General features: G+C 38.3%; 1 protein-coding gene across 2 annotated transcripts in view; it reads right to left on the reverse strand.

Annotated features, from left to right (window-relative positions):
* Positions 1 to 970: 970 nt before the first annotated feature.
* Positions 971 to 20,550, reverse strand: part of LOC101853152 — a 30,950-nt gene continuing 11,370 nt past the window's right edge. The window contains exons 4-10 of one of the 2 annotated variants that reach the window (XM_005094999.3): positions 19,076 to 19,209; positions 18,437 to 18,579; positions 15,316 to 15,475; positions 14,360 to 14,534; positions 9,680 to 9,748; positions 6,140 to 6,453; positions 971 to 1,329 (exon numbers count right to left, since the gene is read on the reverse strand). In XM_005094999.3, the coding sequence (XP_005095056.1) occupies positions 1,298 to 1,329; positions 6,140 to 6,453; positions 9,680 to 9,748; positions 14,360 to 14,534; positions 15,316 to 15,475; positions 18,437 to 18,579; positions 19,076 to 19,209 (1,027 nt within the window). In that variant the 3' untranslated portion in view covers positions 971 to 1,297. The remainder of the gene's footprint in view (positions 1,330 to 6,139; positions 6,454 to 9,679; positions 9,749 to 14,359; positions 14,535 to 15,315; positions 15,476 to 18,436; positions 18,580 to 19,075; positions 19,210 to 20,550) is intronic. The other variant, XM_005095000.3, reaches the window with a different exon arrangement.

A 20,550-nucleotide genomic window follows, 5' to 3' on the forward strand; every position in this document is an offset into this window, starting at 1 on the left:
AAGACCAGATAAAGCTCAAACATTCATTCACTCACAAATGGAAATTTTGTTTTTAAATGACCTCTGCTTAAATAACGGCAAAGAATATTAACTGAGAATGAACTAGCTTTGAAAAGAATTACTCCTGTTTTCAAAGACTACACTTTTAAAACACAAAGCCAATGTGCTTAATGTCTTCGTGGGGATTAATATAATACATCTATGGTTACTAAGGAGGGAAGACAAAGAGAGGGTAGATGAGTAATAATAAACAAAACAGATCTCGTTCTTTAATCCTGAGATCTAAATCTGAAGAAGAACACGAGTGAATGAGTATTAATAAAAGTCTGAAGCGTAGCCAGCTTATTTTATAGCACGTAAAGATCACAGCCACAATTTTGTTCGTAATGGGAGTGAAATGTTGTATGATGTAACAGATATATAAAAATTCTCTCAGAAAAAAGACTGTTCAGCAGAAAGTCTGACAAGCTCTGAGCCCTAATTGTCGATACATGTTTGAAATAAGTGGAAACTATGTGCAGCTGTGATGGCAATTTGGTGGCACCATCTGAAGCATTTACGATGATAATGTCTGTACACTAAGTGCTTTCCAAAGGGCAACTGATCAGTTCAATGCTGAATTTGGGGGGAAACAATCGGACTGACTAAACGTGAAGAAAAGAGTATTCATTCCCATTTTCGACTTCATATCAAACATCACATTCATAACTAACCTAATACAAGGGAATTATTTAAAGGATACAAATATTGACACATAACGAATGCATGTATGCATGTGCATACACACACACACATACACACATCAATAAACACACACATGACACACATGCCCATGAACAAACACACACACAAACACACACACACTCACACACACACACACACACACACACACACACACACACACACACACACACACATACACACACACACACACACACACACACACACACACACACACACATACACACACACACACACACACACACACACACACACACACACACATCCAGATACACCCTATGTACAAACAAACACATGCTCCCACATACCACATTTGTATATATGAGTGCATTTACACTATGTTCACCCACACGCACACACACACATATATATGCACACATTAACACTTCCACACCAGAGTATATAAACCAATAGCCTCAGCATGCACACTTCCACATCTAAGGCTGAGGAGTTCACAAGGGGTGCTGCCCATAGAGAGGTCTGTGACACAAAGCCTTCTGGCCAGCGGAGAGGACAAAAGATACCCATCTCATCTGTTTGTGCTAAATATCAGCATTCATAAGTTGACTGTCGGTAGATTCGCAGAATCTGAATGAAAAATAAGCGGAAAGGTCTTAAGGGCGTGAACTTCGGCACAATAATTACCATTTAGAGAGGTAGGAAAGGGTAGGAGAAAAGAGAGTAATAAGAGTCAAAATTGTTCAAAATTCCACCATGCCTTGACATAAATATTTATTTATTCATTTAGCAAGGTAAAAAAAATTGTTCAACATAGCGCAACAATAGTTTTCTCTGATTTTCTTTTTTTTTTCATAGCTTGCCAATCTTATAAAGGGGCACGTAATGCAATAAGACATTTAAAAAACCCATTTTTTCTGTTCTTTTTATAGTAGAGGGTTTTACGGCCCTCGCAACTGCATAAGGTCATATGAGCGCCAAGGGGTGGGTGTCAACAGAGAAGTCTTTACAAGGAATCATACTTAGACTGCTCACCTCTTTAGCTTAAACAGCACAAGGTCTGCTTCCACTATCAAGGCACCCCAAAATAGCAGGTCACAAGAGAGTGACAAACATACAAAAGAAGTAGAGGACATACAAAAGAAGTAGAGGAAAATGACAATAGTAAAGATCAGGATAGAAAAAGCAGCAGTTCCCTGTTGTAGATCAGGCACAGTTATGAGCGTGACATGAGTCAGCCCATTTACATTTCTACTATGATTGAACGAGAAATGTCCCCCCTTTGGGAATGGCCTAAAGACACTTCAGTCAGAGGCACTGCCCCGGGGGGTTCTTTTTCTGTTCATTGCTGAAAGCAACTCAGTATTTTTGTGACATAGCTTTCATTGTTTAGCTTTCTAATTCAAAAGTAAGTGCCTGCACGGGCTAATCAACATGTACCCGTCACGTCAAAATTTCTAATGTTAACAAATAACACTTATGTCATCTTAATAAAACAAAAGATAGTACAGCCTACGGTAAGATGCAGCACTGACCCAATTTTGTTAGGCACACCGACTCCTAGCGCCACTAGCGGCGAGCGTGCGACAGTATGTAAACAAACACGGCGAGTGACACGCAACCCTCATGCTGTCGGCATTACTGGCTAGTTTTGTTCAGCGATCGCCCGTTCTAATTCCAGAGGAAAAACCAAATAATTGTCTTTCTTCAGATTCCCAAAGGACGAAAAATAGAAAGACAATGTGAAATTGATTTTTTAATCTAGAGTCTAGATTAGACTAGAGATGTATAGTATAGTATAAGGTTTTACGGCGCTCGCAACTGCTAAGGTCATATGAGCGCGCGAAACACAAGTTGTTCACCTCTGCGAAAGTTCACTTCACGACTGGCTAACTAATTTACTTTAAATGCTAAAAAGTTAAAATATTCAAATTCGGTGTAAATACATTTGTGATCTAAAACAACTTTTAAGTAACAATAAACATTTTTAATGATATCAAATTCACTCTACAACTCGCCATAAAGGCCAATGGCCTTTATAAAATTTAAAATTCTGCTGGGAACAACGACGGAAAAAATATCCTGCAATTTCTTGCATTTATAATATTTCCTTCGGATCTCTCCAAAGTCTAGACATTCTGTTAAAATGTGTCTAATGGTAAAATCTGTGTCGCATCCGACACAGAACGGCTTCTCATCTCCCTGTAGGAGGTATTTGTGGGTCAGGGCCGTGTGTCCGATGCGCAATCGAGTAAAAATGACTTCGTCTCTTCTGGAGAGATCCGAAGGATTTCGCTGTTCTAGTTTGGGTTTAATTTCATATAATTTATTATTTTTCTGGTAGACCAAAGTCCAGCCTGTAAGCTTTGTTTACAATCAGCATCACGCGTCCATGACTATGACCAATGCTTTGTACTCTGTACTTTGTTGTGTGAGGGCCCATTCCATTAGGTGTAGAACTAGATTCTAGATGTAAATGTTATATAGATCTATGTGTTTTCTGTGTTGTAGGTTATTATGTAATTTGTTCTTTAGCACAACACAGAGAGATCAGTATTTTGCATATTAACTTGTAACTTTTTATGACGTACGGGCCATTGACCTCGAAAGTCAATAAAGTCAAATTCAATTCAATTCTCTCTCACCACACATACTCATACACACATGTACGCACGCACGCACGCACGTACGCACGCACACACGCACGCATGGACACACACACACACACACACACACACACACACACACACACACACACACACACACACACACACACACACACACACACACACACACACACACACACACACACCATATGTCCTGACCACTTCTCTGCCGTCGTAAGGGAAAACGACGAATGGTCCTGCGCAGGTAGCGAGGCAAATTTTTCAGGAGAGGCAAAAACTGTTTTAACTTTATAACTCTTCTATTTTTCACTCTTTTAAGCTGTAATTCACCAGATATCTGATTGAGGTGTTCATAAAGCAGTCTCTAAAGTTTGAATGGTTTAGGTTAAAAAGTAGCAAAGTTATTCGACATTCGTCGTTCTCCCTTACATTGCGCACCTGCAGGTGAGCCTTGCGATGTAAGCGAAAACGACGAATGGTACGGTTTGTCACTCTCCTTTACATTCATGAACGTTTATGGGCACAGGCGATGGTCAGTTGTGACGCATTATTGACATTGGCAAAGTTATTCGACATTCGTCGTTCTCCCTTACACTGAGCTCTGGCTCAGAGCTTGCTAGTGTAAGGGAAAGTGACGAACTCTCAATTACGCAACAACGGATTAGGATATGACAAAAAATTTTATACCATCAGATGCAGAATTAAATACTCTGTGAAATATATAAAACTTGAAAAATCGAAAAATTTTGACCATTCGTCGTTTTCCCTTACGACGGCAGTTCTGTACATTAATTTTATCATCATCACGGCCACCATCACATCATAATCATTAATCACAAAAACCACCTCCACAACCATCCAGTGGGGGTGGGAGGACCAATATTTGGGTGGGGCTTAGGTTGGTTCCACTTCTTTACTACAAAAAATCAAGCACTAAGAGCTCAACAGTGATGATTTTTCTATATTCACGGTGAGCCACGGCATTTTAAGAACCTTTCAAACGAGGAGAAGCAACTTTGTCTTCCATCTCTTTATTCTAAGTTAGCTCTAGATTCTCCTGGATGGCGGGGACGAAACCGTTTCACCTAAAAAAAATTCTAATTTTCATCTGATGAAAAAGTTGCCTTAAAAGTGGTTCGATGTGATTTATAACACTTAAATCTCAGGGGCACACACAGCACCTCAAGCATATTATTATTCCGTCTACGATGAGCTGGTTTCAGCTGTGTAGTCGAGGAAAAATGAAAGCACCTAATGAAGGTCCAATGAGTGCATAGGTGACTGTCACTGGGGGGAAGTGTGTCGTAAACTTTCACCCCGATGTCAAGGCTTGAAGAGCGTGAGCCCTTAGAAAAGAGAGAGCGAGTTAATAAGACCTCTCCCTCTCTCTCTCTCTCTCTCTCTCCCTCTCCCTCTCCCTCTCTCTCTCTCTCTCTCTCTCTCTCTCTCTATCTCTCCCCCTCCCCCCCCTCTCTCTCACTCACTCAGTCACCCATTCATCCATCTCTCTGTGTGCATGTTTGTCGTTTTAACTGTAGTAGCTTATTAGTTCTCTCCCTCCCTCCCTCCCCCCCCTTCTCCCCCCCCCCCCCTCTCCTGCTATTACAGCGTTCCCTGGATAATACTAATTGACACTATCTTTTGATTTCTAATAATGCATACTCCTAAAGATCCTGTCATCAATACTATCTCATCAATACAATCAATAATATTGCATTGGATATATTCTAGGCCTAGATTTCGTGATTGTCAATGTCAAGGCCTAGATCTAGATTTAGTAGATTTTGAGCCTATGCACCCGGTGCCCGGTACCAGTACACTAGATTTATCCTCTGATCTTATCACTCGTTACCGAAGTGAGACTATATTTAAATCTAATGTTTTTCTTTTAAAATAATTTAGATCTAGATAAATTATTGAAATATGTTGATCAATACTTTAGTTTGGTAGATAGATCTATATAATTATTTAGATCTAGATCTAGATTAGAATGGGCCCTAGAGTAGGATTAATTAGGACGCTCTCATACTCTATCCAACAAGCCCAGGGCCAAGCCACCGGGGCTCAGTCACATGCTCGCTGGGGGCGTGGCTTATTTTATGTGTGCTACGTTTTTTTTACAGAGGGAAAGAGGCACCTGCAGCATCTTACCGTAGAGTGTAGTATCTTTGATAAAACTAACCTTACTTTACATCACACAATAGTTTCTGTAATAAGCTAAGCTTACCTAGCTAGATCATACTTCATGTTACGTCTCTTTCTGTAAAATTCTTTTTCATACAACTGTCCCTCCCAAACAAAAACTTTTGAAACACAAGTCCAGACTTGCAACTAAATCCAATTTTGTATTATTATTTATTTAAATAACAGTTTCGCCATCCTTATGACGGACAACGTCATAATTGAGTCTGTAGAACTATGGTTTTCTCCCATCTCATTTCTAAAGCCAGGACACTGAACTTGCCATGAGTTTTTCCACTGTCCCAAAAAAGGGAGCCTTCATAAACTTTTTTAGCAAAACATGATAATGTGACTAGCCACAGCTCAAAGTTGCATATCCTTTTACCCAGACTCCTTCACAACCTTGCCCGGGGCAGTTCTCAGCTTTCTAATGAGATCACGTAACATTCCTGGCAACGGAGAGATCAATAAATCACTGCAGAAACCCTGGGGGGGTTTTGTACAAACTAAGGGAGACCACAATAAATAACATAACAAGAACTACATATATTAATTTAGATTTACAGCCAGTTGTGGCATCTGAGGAGTTAAATTTACAGAAGAGGATCACCGCCTCAGGCCTGAGTTCATACCTTCCATAAGCGGCTGCTCCTCATTCACTTTGTTCTCATCCTCACTACTCTGGCTCTGCTCATCATCCTCCTCCTCCTCCTCCTCCTCCCGGATGTCCCCATTCTTCACATCGGTCTCACTCTCATCTCCATTGTCCTCTTTCCTGTTATCATTGTCCTCCTCTTCCTCCTCTGCACGGTCCTGCTCTGAGGCCATTCTGTGAGGCTGATTCTGTACATGGTCACCATCTCCCTCCCCACCTCCGCCTGTGAGAAGTACCGTCTGATCAGGGGGCCCACCTCCCTCCACATCCCCCGTCACTGGTGGATCATGACTAGAAATAGAAAAAAAACAATTAAACCTTAGAAGTGACTTTGGGCAGTGTTCCTACATACAGAAATACAAATAAATTTGAAATAAAGACTTATACTCCACACCTATACCCAGGTAAATGAAAAATACAATAGAGAGAAAATCTGCAAACTAACCACTGATTTAAACAAATCATAGTATATGGAACAAATAGTAATCAAAATGAACACAGATAATCAAAGAAGGTAAGGATTTATCATTAGCCCCTTTTTACTATATTCTCATTCATTGCACTCTGTGGCAATTTAAACCCCTCTCTTCTAGGTTTTTCAGTTAGTAAATAGGGTGTCCAACGGGCACACATTTTATTATACAAAGTTCTCCATGAATAATACTTTGCACTAACCAAAAAAAAAATATACAGACATATCAATAAGTTCTTGTAAAGACGGATATTTATCATGGATGTTTTCTTTAGTGAGCTCCATCTTATTACCTCCACAGCCAAAACTTTTCTTTTTTGTGACATCATTTTTTTTAAATCAAGACTGATATCACAAGACATTCCTTTGGTTAGTTCTCGTGAAGACATGTTGTAGATTAATTAAGTGTATTGCTTATATCATTGATGTCAATATCTTAGCTGTTAGATGGCAAATCCATCACAGTCTTATCCATTCTCATGAACAGGTTCTAATCAAAAGCCTGGATATCTTGCAAAAGGAAGTTAACTCACATTTAACTAGATTACCTAATTATCTGGCTGTAGTTGACTTGTTGTAACTGTTACACGCCCTACTTGGCACAATTTAGATCATTAAGAGGGGGAGGGGGGTGGGGGGCTTCCACCCTGGTTGTTAGGGTCAACCTGGCTGGGCCTAGTGGAACAAAGTAGTATTCCAGCAGACAATTGGTGATATTTGATATAATAATTACCCACATGGGAATCAAGCTTACACCTTGTGCATGATATCGCAAGGAGCCTAACCATTACATCAAATTGGCAAGTCATTTCACTTGAAAATGTCAGATTGCACACAGTGATTCAAAAGCAAGATGCTTCTCTCAGTTTGCTTTGATTTGAGTGAAAAGAAGAACATGGATAATAACAATAAAAGCCATTTGAAGATAGGAAAAATTAAGAATAATAGATAAAAACAACAGAGAGGGAGGAATGAAATAGGACATATTAGTAGTGACACCTTCCGACCACCCCTGTGCAAGATGAGATTGAAACTAAAAATCAGTAACACAGTGAATAATCTCTTCTCACACCAATTTGACAATATAAAGGTTAAATCAGCATTTTATCTTTTTCAGCACATTTCAAAATAAAGGAAAAGGACTGACAAATCCCAGTAGCCCACACCAAAACATAAATATCTTAAATTAAAGTAAACAAAACTTTGTACTTTAGAAGGCCCACATTAGCATGGTAGTTTTGTTCAAATAGGATTTTACAGTAATTTTCCAAAGTACCAAGAAAGTTTGGAAATCAGACATAAGCAACTACTTTGAGTAATATCAAGAAAGTGTAGCATTAGGTTGATCGAAATTATATGAACAAATAAAAACAACCTACAGTCCTGAGTTGAGCAATCATGCAGCAGCATTCATATTTCCCAATAACATATGACAATAGAGTACACTGTTTTATAAGAGCAAAAAAAGTTTAGCAGCGCAAGGGTGTTAAGGGGCTGATATGTGCGAATCATAGCTCTATACCATGTGAAAAGAGATAGAGACTGTTATAGAAAAGTAAGTCAATAGACATATAAATTCAAGTTACATCTTAACCCCATGAGGTAGTTTTTTGTGAGAGAAAGAAAAGTAAAGATGCTGAGTAAGAATGATACATATTTAAAATCTTTTTCTTTTTTTTTTTTAAAGTAAAACTTACTAACAAAATACTACAGGGGGAAGAGAGGCTCCAGACGCAAAAAGTAACACAAAGACTGTTTTTTCCTTACTTGCACTTCATGACCATCTTTAAGATCCTGTTCTTCAACGATTTCACTACAAAAATGGAATGCGGAGTCTTTTGAAATGTTACGAACTTCATTTGCATAAAATTAAATCTCATTTCTTTAAGTCTTAGCACTCAACAAAATTATTCTGTCTGAATAATTATTCTTTTCTTACATGTGGAAAAGCAGTCTTGTTTAACGTACTTGAGCAACTGATTTTACAGAAAAATTCATCCTAATCCCCCCAAAAAAACAAATCAAAAGCACGAGGTAGCAAAACTTTATTCTCCAAGCTCCTCTCAAACCATAAAATCATATTAGTAGACAATAATTGCACCACTTCTTACTTGCTCCACAGGGACAGGCAGTTATTCATAAAAGCAAGTTAAGAAGTCCTTGTCAGCAAATTTTAACATCAATGCCAATCCATTCATACCAGGAAAAATTACACGAATGTAGCGAGTCACCCATGCAGTGCAAGAGCAAAAAGAAATGAAGCATTGCGAGGATCTTAACAAAAAGCATTACAGAAGGCACCATACATTAAGGACAAATGTTAGACATAAGATATAGAAACAAGGCAACACCCACTTAATTCATTCAAAATAAAGACGTCATCTTTTCTTCTTCTCTAAAATTAGTTATATGATGATATAAAGGCCCTTAATTGATAAAACAGATGTTTGTGGAGATATTCAAAACAATTCTTAAAATGCACATACCAGACTTCTTTATATGATGGCTATGTAAGTGTCTTTGAAGTAATTACATTCTTTCCGAATAGCAGCACATTATTAAAGAACTATAATAACACTTTTTAACATACCCATTTTAGTTGGGTTTTTAATAAAATATACTGAAATTTCAAATAACCCACTCAACACTGAAAGTCTTCCCGCAATTTATAATTAAATGATAAACAATCAAGCAATCTAATCCAGGGTTTTCTTTTTTTAAAAGTACCCTCTTCCCACAAATAAAGAGAAAGAAAAATCACTTTTGACAAGATGGGAGAGACCCAGTTGTTGGCCTGTTCCAACATGAGTAGAAAACCAGCAAAATGGCAGCAAGCAGCTTTTCTTTTTACAGTACACTCATTCGCATGAAAGCATATAATTAATGATAACAGAGTCAGTACATATACTAGATCGATCACGCAGAAGAAGCAAAAAAGTTAGCTACATTATGTGAACTTGCCTTGATCGGAGCCAAAAAGCAAAAAAAACAACAAAATAATAATATCTTTAAAGGGAGAAACAAAAGCATAACTTAAAATTGCACCTGGGCAACAATGAATCTAATTCTATTAACGCAGCAGTTGACAAGCGATCCCTTTTGTTTGAATGCTGTCTGGAGAGGAAAAATACAACAAACAAAAAAAGTATACATCAAACTGCCAAGAATATGACATAGAACTGAACATGATGACTAAGAACAAAGTCAACATAACCTAGTGAGAATATACACAAATCTCTCTATATATTATTAGAGCTCAAAAGTTTCTCACCAAATTTAAACTACTATTGAGGTTTTCTTTGTAAAGTAACCTAATAAAAAAAATTAAACATCTAGATCAGCCTGTGAGCAATTTCAGTCTTGCCCACAAGTCGACCCAGTAAGTATGTAAGTTTATTCAGTGTTTAAAGCCATTGGCCCACATCACTCATTTGTTATATAAAGTTTCCATAATGAAAAAGCACATGTTGTGCACCTATCTCTTATCAAACGTTGCATATTTCTGTCACAGGGCCGAGCCAGGCTGGGAGGAATGAACAATTTCCTTTGATGTACAAAAATTTGGACTATAGAAAATAAAGTGAAATTCATCTTCAACTTCATGAGAGTTACACCTCTTACAATACATAAGGGTGAATTTATTAATTTCCACCGATGAGGATAGTTATCTAATGGAACGCTATGACTCTTCTGTTCCACTACCATGGGAGGTTGATGATATAATCAGCTGTTTCTTGAAACGGAATTATAAGAGAGAATAAATTATACTTGGAAGTCGACCCAGTAATCAATAATGAAGGAGGCTTGCGGTGAGTTGACATGAAAACAAAACTGTCCGTTTTGAAAATCAAAATAACAGTTTCCTGTCCTGATGGAAGCAATAGGTCTTATATTTCATCTCAAAAAACTTCTCTGAGTGGTATGCTGTAGTGTCAGTTGAAATCTTAATTTTTGAGAGCTTGGGCATTTCCACTGATTTCACCCAATTTTCTCCTGCTTTAAGCCCATGAGATTTTAGGAATCTTTTAATCTGGCTCGTGACTAGGACACACTTCCCATGCCTGCTCTAAATGCTGTATAGAATAGAGCAGAATTTCCTGTAAACTTTTTAGTTTTAGAAAGAGGATTACGGCACTTGCAACAAAATAAGGTCATATAAGGGCCGAAGATTAGAAGGGAGAAAAGGACGACAGATATTTGATAGGAAAGAAGGAGCAAACCACAAGAGAGCACCCGCCAACCACTCACAGTAAACTTTCGAGTGGTCGGTCATCCAGTCATTCAAAGTCACAATGGTATGCAATTAATGCCTCTGTCAACACTATTAGGTTATTTAAGAGGGAAGACCTCCAAGTTTAATGCCCATTTCTGAAAGGACCAAGCCAAAATGGGAATTTAATGTAAAGTGCTATTCCAGAGGACACAATGTCAGACCAAGCTGAGGCTTAAACCCCCGAACCCAAAACCTCTTAATTATGAGTCCGATAGCCTGACCACTAGGCTGCCAACGCCATCCAAAGCTAGACTTAAATCTGCATCATCAAAATATCTATATCTCTTACAGAAACTACCTTTCCAGTGAGTTTAAAAATGTGTTGCTTCCCTTACCAGATCATACATTGTGTTTTGAAACATATCAACATTTAATCTCTCTTGAACCTGCCTTAAAAATATTCTATTTTTTTCTCCATAAAATAATGATCAGACCCCTTATTTTGTTAACAACACATGATGCATGAATAATGCACAGGCACATCTAGTGCTGAGAAAAAAGTGGAACAACAACAGTGAACATAAAGTCAAACGTAGGAGGCCCACAGACCACCAAAGGACCAACACCAACAATGATCAGTCTTGAACAATGAAGAGTTATAGGGAAAATCAGTTTAGCACTAGCATGTTGACCATTTTTAACACAAGTTCTACATGCAAGCAAACTGGGTCACTGACAAAGCCAAAGTTAATAAAGATCACTTGAAAAAAAAAAAAAAAACGCGACACGCAAACTAAATGAGGAAAGATTTTTTTAATAGTAAAAAAAAATAATTTCCTGTTGATATTTGATGCCATATGTGAAATTTTACATTTTGAAGAGGAGAAAGCACTTGGGCCCTTCTTGATACGACATCATATCTAGATAAATAATTCAGACCCCACTCAGATTCAAACCTTAGACTTCTACAAGAAGATCAAATTTATACCAACTGAGCCAAACTGGTGACTAACATAAATGATCTACTCAGAACATAGGGACTATATAGGGACGACATATTCAGTCTACGCATGAGGTATCCAGACGTGAATGTCACTTTGCACACATTTTTATTCATTATTCCAAAGTATTTGATAGAGCAAATGAAACTTGATGATGAACACATGAGAAATTAAAAATAAGACAAAACCTCATGACCTCTTGACTGGCACCCATTTGCTTTCCTTCACAGCAGTAAGTAGAGTCAAGGGATTCACACTTCGGACGCTACCATGGTATAAATCTGTTGTTGATGTGAATATCAATATGTTTTTTTCTCCCACATCCAATCTAATCTACACCCCCACACAACAAGAAAATATTTTACAATGATATCCATCGCCTCCAACATAGCATTGGGCCACAGAGAATGTATTAAAAGGCTACTTTATCAATAAACAGAATGAATAACAAAACACAACACCAATGACAACAACACCAACGGCAACAAAACCGATGAAAGCCACATCAATGAGAATACCAACAATGACAAAATCGACTGTGAAAACAAAACAAATGACAACAGCAGCGATGACACCAGCAACAATGACACAAAGACATCGGAAAAAGCTGACCACGGCTGTTCAACTCGCCCGGATACCGCTCCTTTAGTTGCTCCGTGCCAGCGGTCAGTGCCACCCATGTGTTGGTCATTAAATCCGCGGTCAGCCGTGCTCACTACCGTGACGCCAGTGGCACGCCCCCGCCTGCCCGCGTAATACATTTCCTCCAAATTATGGTGTCATTCCCACCCCGATATCTCCAGATCTGAAGATGTGATATCACCATATGACCCACCATTTTAAAGCCCAGCTTTCCCCCTACAAGACGATATAGCTTTGGTCGATCTCAGTTCACAACCTTGAATTTATCGAACTACGTTCTCCAAGACATGTTTCTATCGAATCGGATTCTTTTTTCAGTGTTATTTGAATTTAAACGCCAATAACTTCGTAAAGCCACCATCACTGTCATTTCTTTCTTCAAAATCTAGTAGGTATACTGCACAAATTGTGCAAGTTTCAACTTTGTGTCGTTTTTATGTGATTTTTAATTAATTTTTAAAACATATATAGACCTTCTCCAAGACGTGTTTCTATGGAAATCGGATTCGTTTTTCAGTGTTATTTGAATTTTAAACATCAATAACCTTGTAAACTCACCATCAGTGCAAGGTTCAAATTTGTGTCGTTTTTCTGTGATTTTTTATTAACTTTTTTAAAAATTACATAGATCTATACGTTCCCTGAGACATATTTCTATCGAGTCGGATCCTTTTTCAGTGTTATTTGAATTTTTAAACGTCAATAACTTCGTAAATTCACCATCAGTTTCAATTCTTTTTATAAATCTAGTAGGGAGAGGTATACTGTACAAATTGTGCAAGTTTCAAATTGTGTCGTTTTTCTGTGACTTTTTTCTTCTTTAATATGATATAGAAGTTTTTTGTTCAGTGTTCACAAGATTTTTTTGTATGTGTTTTGTTTCAAATCTAGATCTAGCATCTCTTAAAATGTAATAATAATGATATAGTGTGTTTACCAATATTGTGACAGTAGGCTTAAATGCAGTAACAAGTGCTGACACCCTGACTGGTGATACCCGCGATCCTAGAGTGATACGTTTTTATCAAAAGTCGTCACATGTGACAGCTGGACTTTGGGAACTGCGGACATATTGCGAATAGCCAAGAATCTCCACTCTAGACTTAATATCTTTTCTTTAGGCAACGACACACAGATGCAGCCAAGTGATTTTTAAACTTTACTCAATTTCGGACCCAATATCTTAGAATTGTTAAAATCGACAGCAGCTAACATGTTCAAATTTAATGAAATAAATCATGACCCTCTATCAATGTTTCCACTTTTCATTCTTCGTCATCTTGTATTTCTTCATCTTAATTAGTTGCATGATTGCTCTAACAAATATGTCAGATGATGCTCATTCAAAGTATACGGTTTTATGCACAGTTGGTGTTGTAGTTTGGGCTTAGTCGCAGGTTAAACAAAGCTGAAAACTGCAGCAATAACATTTTCATCGCGAATCTGTTAGTCAGGTAAAATTCCCTGCGCTGACCTCTTGACCCATTGGTAATGGCTGGTTCGAGTAACGCTGAGCGTCGGGACGCTGCAGGGTGCCGGTAGAAACTAAAGTACTGCTCGCGAACAGCCATGTGACCATATTCAAGAAAGGACAAAAGCCAAGAGCAACCACTCAGATAAAACCACAAATCCTATACTGGTAGCTAAAACAATTAGTTAGATATATAAAACAAATAGCATTTTACTGATCCCAGTTAGGAAATTTGGGTTACAACAGCAAACATACATACACAAATACATATTCATACACACGAATAGGCATAGAAATAATACCAAATACATGATATTACACAAATGCAGACAATTTTTCAAACATGCCATTACTGGCTGCCGCTGTGCAGCACAAACGAAGACCAAAAAAAGACCTACTTCTCATAGTGCCGATGCTCTCTGTACTGCGGGTAAGACTTGAGCAGGTGACTCAGCACCCAGATGCCTAGGATGGTCAGCGGCAAAGCAATGGCCAGCACTGGCATGACAATCATCAGAACCAGGTCACGGGTCACCTTAGACTGGTGGACACTGCTAGCATTGGCCGGAGGACCTGGAGATAGATGTGACCACCGCAAATAACTTTCATGGTGGAAAGGCAATGTAACACAGTCTTGTATATAACATAATCATAACAACACAATCATTACAAAACTATGATCAAGGGACTTGTCTATCAATCCCCAATAATTTAGATTTCAGTCAAACTTAGGTATTTTTCATATTCACATTTTGCTAAAAGTAAATGTCATTAGTAGTTCGATTACTAAACACAAGAAGAGAAGACCAATACCAAATAAACAACCAAAATATAGTTTTTATCTTTATTTTTTTAAGTACGTGTTTTTACAGGCCCCCCTCCCTCTCCAGAACTATCACAATTTAGATAAATTTGGGGACAAGCTTCCAATCAAACCCGGGTCTCTTGCATGCCACAACAAAGCATCTAACCCCTATATCATAGACACAAGTTCAAAAGGTTTTTCAAATTTTAAAAATAATAAAAGCATGGAAAGCGACCCACACCATTTGTTTTTGGGTTCATTCAATACCCCCTTCACGGCATTCAAGTCATTTAAGAGGAGGTTGTCCATTTTATTTGAACTCCACTTGACTGAACCATTTTCAAACAGCCACGGATATTTCCAGGAAATATGACACACCGAATACTCGCCAGAATCAAAATCAGGGCCTCAAAACTACCAGGCAAAGATTTAAAATCCACTCTCTCGTGATGAACTAACTCACTGATCTAAATAACCCACTCCACAAACGTCCAAGAAGAGAAAAATACTGCAGCTGTATCAGGACACAACTTCCTGACAATCACTTACCCGGAAGATCAAGATGGAGAGAGACCACGTGGTCATAGGTGCACACTGAGGAGAAGCCAACCAGGGAGCAAGTGACCTCGCCCTGGAAAGGGGAGCAAACCTGGACAGAACTGGCAGTATCATCCGAGGTTGTTTTTCCAGACAAAGTCTTCCCTGGAGCCTATGAAAGAAAAAGTTTTCACATGGAAATTTCTAGAGGTGAAAGGTAGATTTTTTGCATGAATAGAAATAATACAAATGTTGAATATAAATGATGCAAATATAAATTAATTAATTTTCTTTTTAACTTAGACCAAAAAATGCAAAAAACACAATGGTTCCCTTCACACAAAAAAGGAAAATACACATCGGTTCAAACCCTGCTTGTCAAAGGATCATCCCATGAAAAGAGAATTTTGACAGCCCCTTAACCCCTTCATTGCTGAGATGTGATAAAAATGGTGAAATGGTAAAGGTTTAACACTCCTATCAACACTATTAGGTTATTTAAGATGCGGGACCTCCGAGTTTAACGTCCATCTCCGAAAGGAGCGAGTCAAGTGGGAAATTCATGTAAAGTGCCTTTCCCAGGGACACAACGTCGAACCGAGCTGAGGCTCGAGCTCCCAAACCTGCAATCTCATGATTACGAGTCCGGTAGTCTAACCTCTAGACATTTCCATCAATGGTTGTAAAGACAAGCTCATTCAAGAAAGATTTAAGAAAACCCATAGTATCTTTCCTCTCACTTGAGAGAAAAAAGAACAGCCCAATTACATTTCCATATATATACTTCCCCTATCAACTAGTAGACAAAATGGCAGTGAAACAATTCTGGAGAAAACAAGGCAAGTGAAGAGGTTAGAGTCACAGGCAAGGCTGTGAGGTGAAAGAAAAGGAAACATGACAAAACAGCTACATTTTGTGCAGTAGACATGAATGCATATATGAATGGCAGACACATGGGGTAAAAACTGGGAATTCAAAAGAAATAAAAAAGACATAATGTGCCTTATGAAGATCACTAAACACTTCAGTGGCTTTCAAATTTTAGTAATCTTTTCAATAAATCGGAGCCAATTATGAGAGTTTGAGGAAAAAAAAAAAAAGAAACCATTTTCAGTACAAGTTAACTCATTCGCAACGCCAAGCCGAGGGGGGGGGGGCGGCGCGGCTAAAGTGCCATCAGTACGCTAACCGCCCCCGGCGGCTCGAGAACCGATCTTCAATTTTAGCTTAGATTCTATTCCAATCCACATATCCATGTTAAAATAAAGGTCATAATATAATGTTGACTTCCGGGTCAAGCATTTCCACTGAAAATCTGAAATTTAGACTCAGTTTAGAAACCAGATTTCGTAGTTTATTCGACTTTGTTTTATCGCGATACCAAAATTATAGCCCGGACACCAGTCTTAGTAATTTTACACAACAAAATCTATCATTATTTTGCCCACTAAAAAAATATAGGACTCTTTTTTATAATATTGATACGATTGGACTCATATTCATGATATTGCCAATTAGAGGCGAAGCGTCTATATAATCAAATAATCACAGCTTCCCTTCCTAATTTTGAAACATTGTCGCAGTCAAATTCACCCATAAACGTGAACTTCATAAATTAAATGTAAAAAGACGTTCATAATCAACAATGAACAGTATGCCTAACATTCTAAACGGTTTCATTGCCACAGAAATAGCCTGTTCTCCCCTCTTGGGCCACTCCATAAGCAGTCATAAGCTTTGATTAAGTAAGCTTAAAGGTAGACTGGAAGAGTCTATCAACACAGTTGAAGGGAACATGTGCATAGCAGTCTAAACTGTTTCATTGCCACATATACCCTGTTCACCCCTTTCGGGCCACAGTTATAATCAGTCTCAAGCACTGATTAGGTAAGTTAACTATTACACTGGTCGAGTCTACCTCACAGATGTGAGGGGAACTAACTCCTAATAATCTCTCACTGCTGCGAGAGCTTGTTTTTTTTCCTCGACTTTTTACTGCCCTATAATCAGATCGTGACCTCGATTATGACACAGGCTCGTGGCCGCGAAAGGCTAGACAAAAAACAACCAAATGTGAAATTTTAAAAATGATAATTGTCATGTTCTACCAAAGAGTTAGACTCCCTGGTAGATCTATAACATATAGATCTAGTACTGACATCTCTGCTTCTTTGCTTTGTGTTTGTGTATTCACATCTAAAGTTAAATTTAATTTTAATTGGAATTTATATTTAATGAGATTCTTTCCCGATTATTTTGGCGGTTGAACATACAATAATGAATTCCGGATTTGCTTTCATTCACAACTCTGAGTCGCCGCCTCGAGCAAGGTTCTTGGGCGATATCCCCAGGCCATATCTGGTCCCGTTTCACTTTGATTACCCTGTCAAACAAGTCAGCCTTCGCCCCTGTTGCCAATGCACTGTTATTGAGAAATCAATATTTTTGAGTGCTAGATCTAGGTCTAGATCTAAATTGTCAAAATATTTTTTTCTCCCCAAAATCACTACTTTTTAAAATGAAATTACACAAAAAGTGCCACTCAAAACATGTATAGGTTTATTCCAAATGCAATTCTGAATAATTTCATGTAAGATACGAGTGGGTTTTTTTCTGTTTGTGATCGTTTTTCAAGATTATAAAAATGTATTATTTTTTTTCAATATCGGATGTTATGATCCAAATGTACAAATATTATGGAATGTATGTAAATAACTGCAAACTTTTCAACATTTTCCAGTTCTATATTCATTTATGGTTATTTTGATGTATCATTTCACTAGGTGCAAACATATTTTTAGAGTTTCCCCAAAGATTATTAATTTTTTATTTTCAAATTTTATCCGCATCCAATCAAAATTGTGTTGCATAATCGCCTCTTACGGGAACCAAAGTTGAAAAATACATAAATAAACATTACAGATGTATTCTACAAACCATACTGAAAATATTGGTATATAATACGTTGATATTAAATTTGAATTTGAGGCCCCAAAGACCTTTTAACTGCCCACTAGTCATCACCTCATTCACCTTCCCGAAAAAAATTCGCCCACAAGCCGAAAATAATACGTAGCGAACAAGTTAAAAAAAACAGGAGAGAATTATGAACTATGGTATGCAAAAGACTTACACTCCAGGCGAACTGAGCTGGGGGGTAACCTGCATACTCCAACGTCCCGCATACCAGGCTGACGCAGTGACCTTGACCCCCTGATGCAGCAATACTCTCTGTCTGACTTAAGTTAAGTCGCCCTCCAATGACAATCGGACGAACTAAAAAATTATGTAAAGAACCTCATAGGATTACACAGCAACAGTGTACACAATAATAAACTGACACCTCACAACATAACTATTTTTTAAAATTTCCTCCCTTCCCCCCCCTCTCTCTCTCTCTCTTTCTCACACTCACTCTCTCACATATTTTGCTGACTAACACACACGTACAAGAACTCAACCATACCCTTGGACTGAGATTTACAGTATGGGAAGAGTTGAAAAAAGAAAGGAACAGTTTTTCCACTCTCCTGAACACCTTTCCTCTCGGGCATAGAATGGTCAAACAGGGTGAAAACAATGGAGAAAACAATAAAACAATATCCATAAAGATAAACACACACTTACATCAAAATCCACCCCCACCCCCTCCCCACCAAACACACACACAGACACACACACAAACACACAAAACGCAACATTCCTGTGACTCAAAGCTTCACTTTATTTCAGACAAGTACACAATCCTATCTTAGAAAGATTGACAACTTACTATGAACAGTGAGATTCGTGGATCGAGTCCACACTTGACCATAGTCCAAAGTGGCTTGGGCCAGATACATCCCTGCATCATCAAAACTGACACGCTTTAAGAAGATGCCGGACATTTCAGAAGAAACGCTCAACCTGAGAAAAAGAAAAGAAAAAAAATTGCAGTAGTACTGACTTCTCTTATCTCAAATCTAATTTTACATTACAATCCTCTTCTAGCAGTCCATTATTTGACGCTGTAGTTGAAAGTTTTAACGCCTTAGTAAAAACCATATATAATCACTTTGAAAGTTATGGACTTTGACTTCATAGTACACAAAGCAGAGAGGAAATGTTGGGTGAAATATGCTAAAAATCATTCAGATCCTCTTCAAATTCAAAGCTCAAACTTCTACATACTAAATCACACTTGTAACCTTCTGCTCTACAGCAACTGAAACCCTGTTACTCACAATGATCTATACAATGAGACTGAAGATAATTTTTAAAAGGATTTAAAAATGTATGTTTTAGAGTGCCATACAAATACAGTCGAACCTGCCATGACGGCCACCTCTATAAGATGGCCACCTGTACAAACGGCCACTTTTTATTTCCCCTCTTGCGTTTTTTCTATATAATTTCACTGTGTAAAACGGCCACCTGTCCAGCACGGCAGCAGCCACCATATTTTAATACACAACCCCATCACACCAAACAATAACCCTGTCTTAGACAGCAACCTCAGTGACTCCATTACGTTTTGTCATAAATGATGTATTGGCCCCTGGCATTGTGGGCAATCTTCATAACCCAATCACCTGTCTTTGTTGTTAGGTAGTCCCACCAACCGATCATGTTGCGTTTTCCCCTCCCACTGTTGACCAATAGGTAACAAATTTTCAGCTGCTGGTGAGGTATGCCACCGTAAGCGTGTGATCCCTCACAACCCATAAGCCCCGCCCGGAACTCATACACAAATCGTAAGTGAGAGGAGTGGTTACTGTTTCCCAGTCTGTAACAAAAGTAACAAAACAATGGACGTCAACAAGAACTTGCGACACAAGCATCGCTCGTTCTCCGAGAGGTGACAACCCATGTGTTTGTTTTACCATGGCACTCGGTCTTCCTCGTATGACACATTTCGTTTTGTTGTCACCCTTCCACAAAATCAGCAACAAAAAAAAAGCAAACAAAGAACGAAAACAACAACAACAATGCGGCTACCTTCAGTTGGGACCTCAAAAGGGAATGGTTTGTTTTCTTCATTTGGATCAGTCCTGCCTAAGACGGCCACTTGTCTTATACGGACACTTTTCTCCTCGACAATGGGTGGCTGTCTTACACAGGTTCGACTGTTTAAGCTTAGTAAAGATAGCATCTTAATGTTAGATCTATTCTAGCATCTGCAATTTCAAACTAGTTTTGACATGCGAAAACATAAATAAAAACAAAGTACAAACTCTTCTCACAACAAGAAATATAAAGTGTCCATAT

This window comes from Aplysia californica, unplaced genomic scaffold (assembly GCF_000002075.1).
Source record: "Aplysia californica isolate F4 #8 unplaced genomic scaffold, AplCal3.0 scaffold00093, whole genome shotgun sequence".
In the NCBI taxonomy this organism is placed as follows: Eukaryota; Metazoa; Mollusca; class Gastropoda; order Aplysiida; family Aplysiidae; genus Aplysia; species Aplysia californica.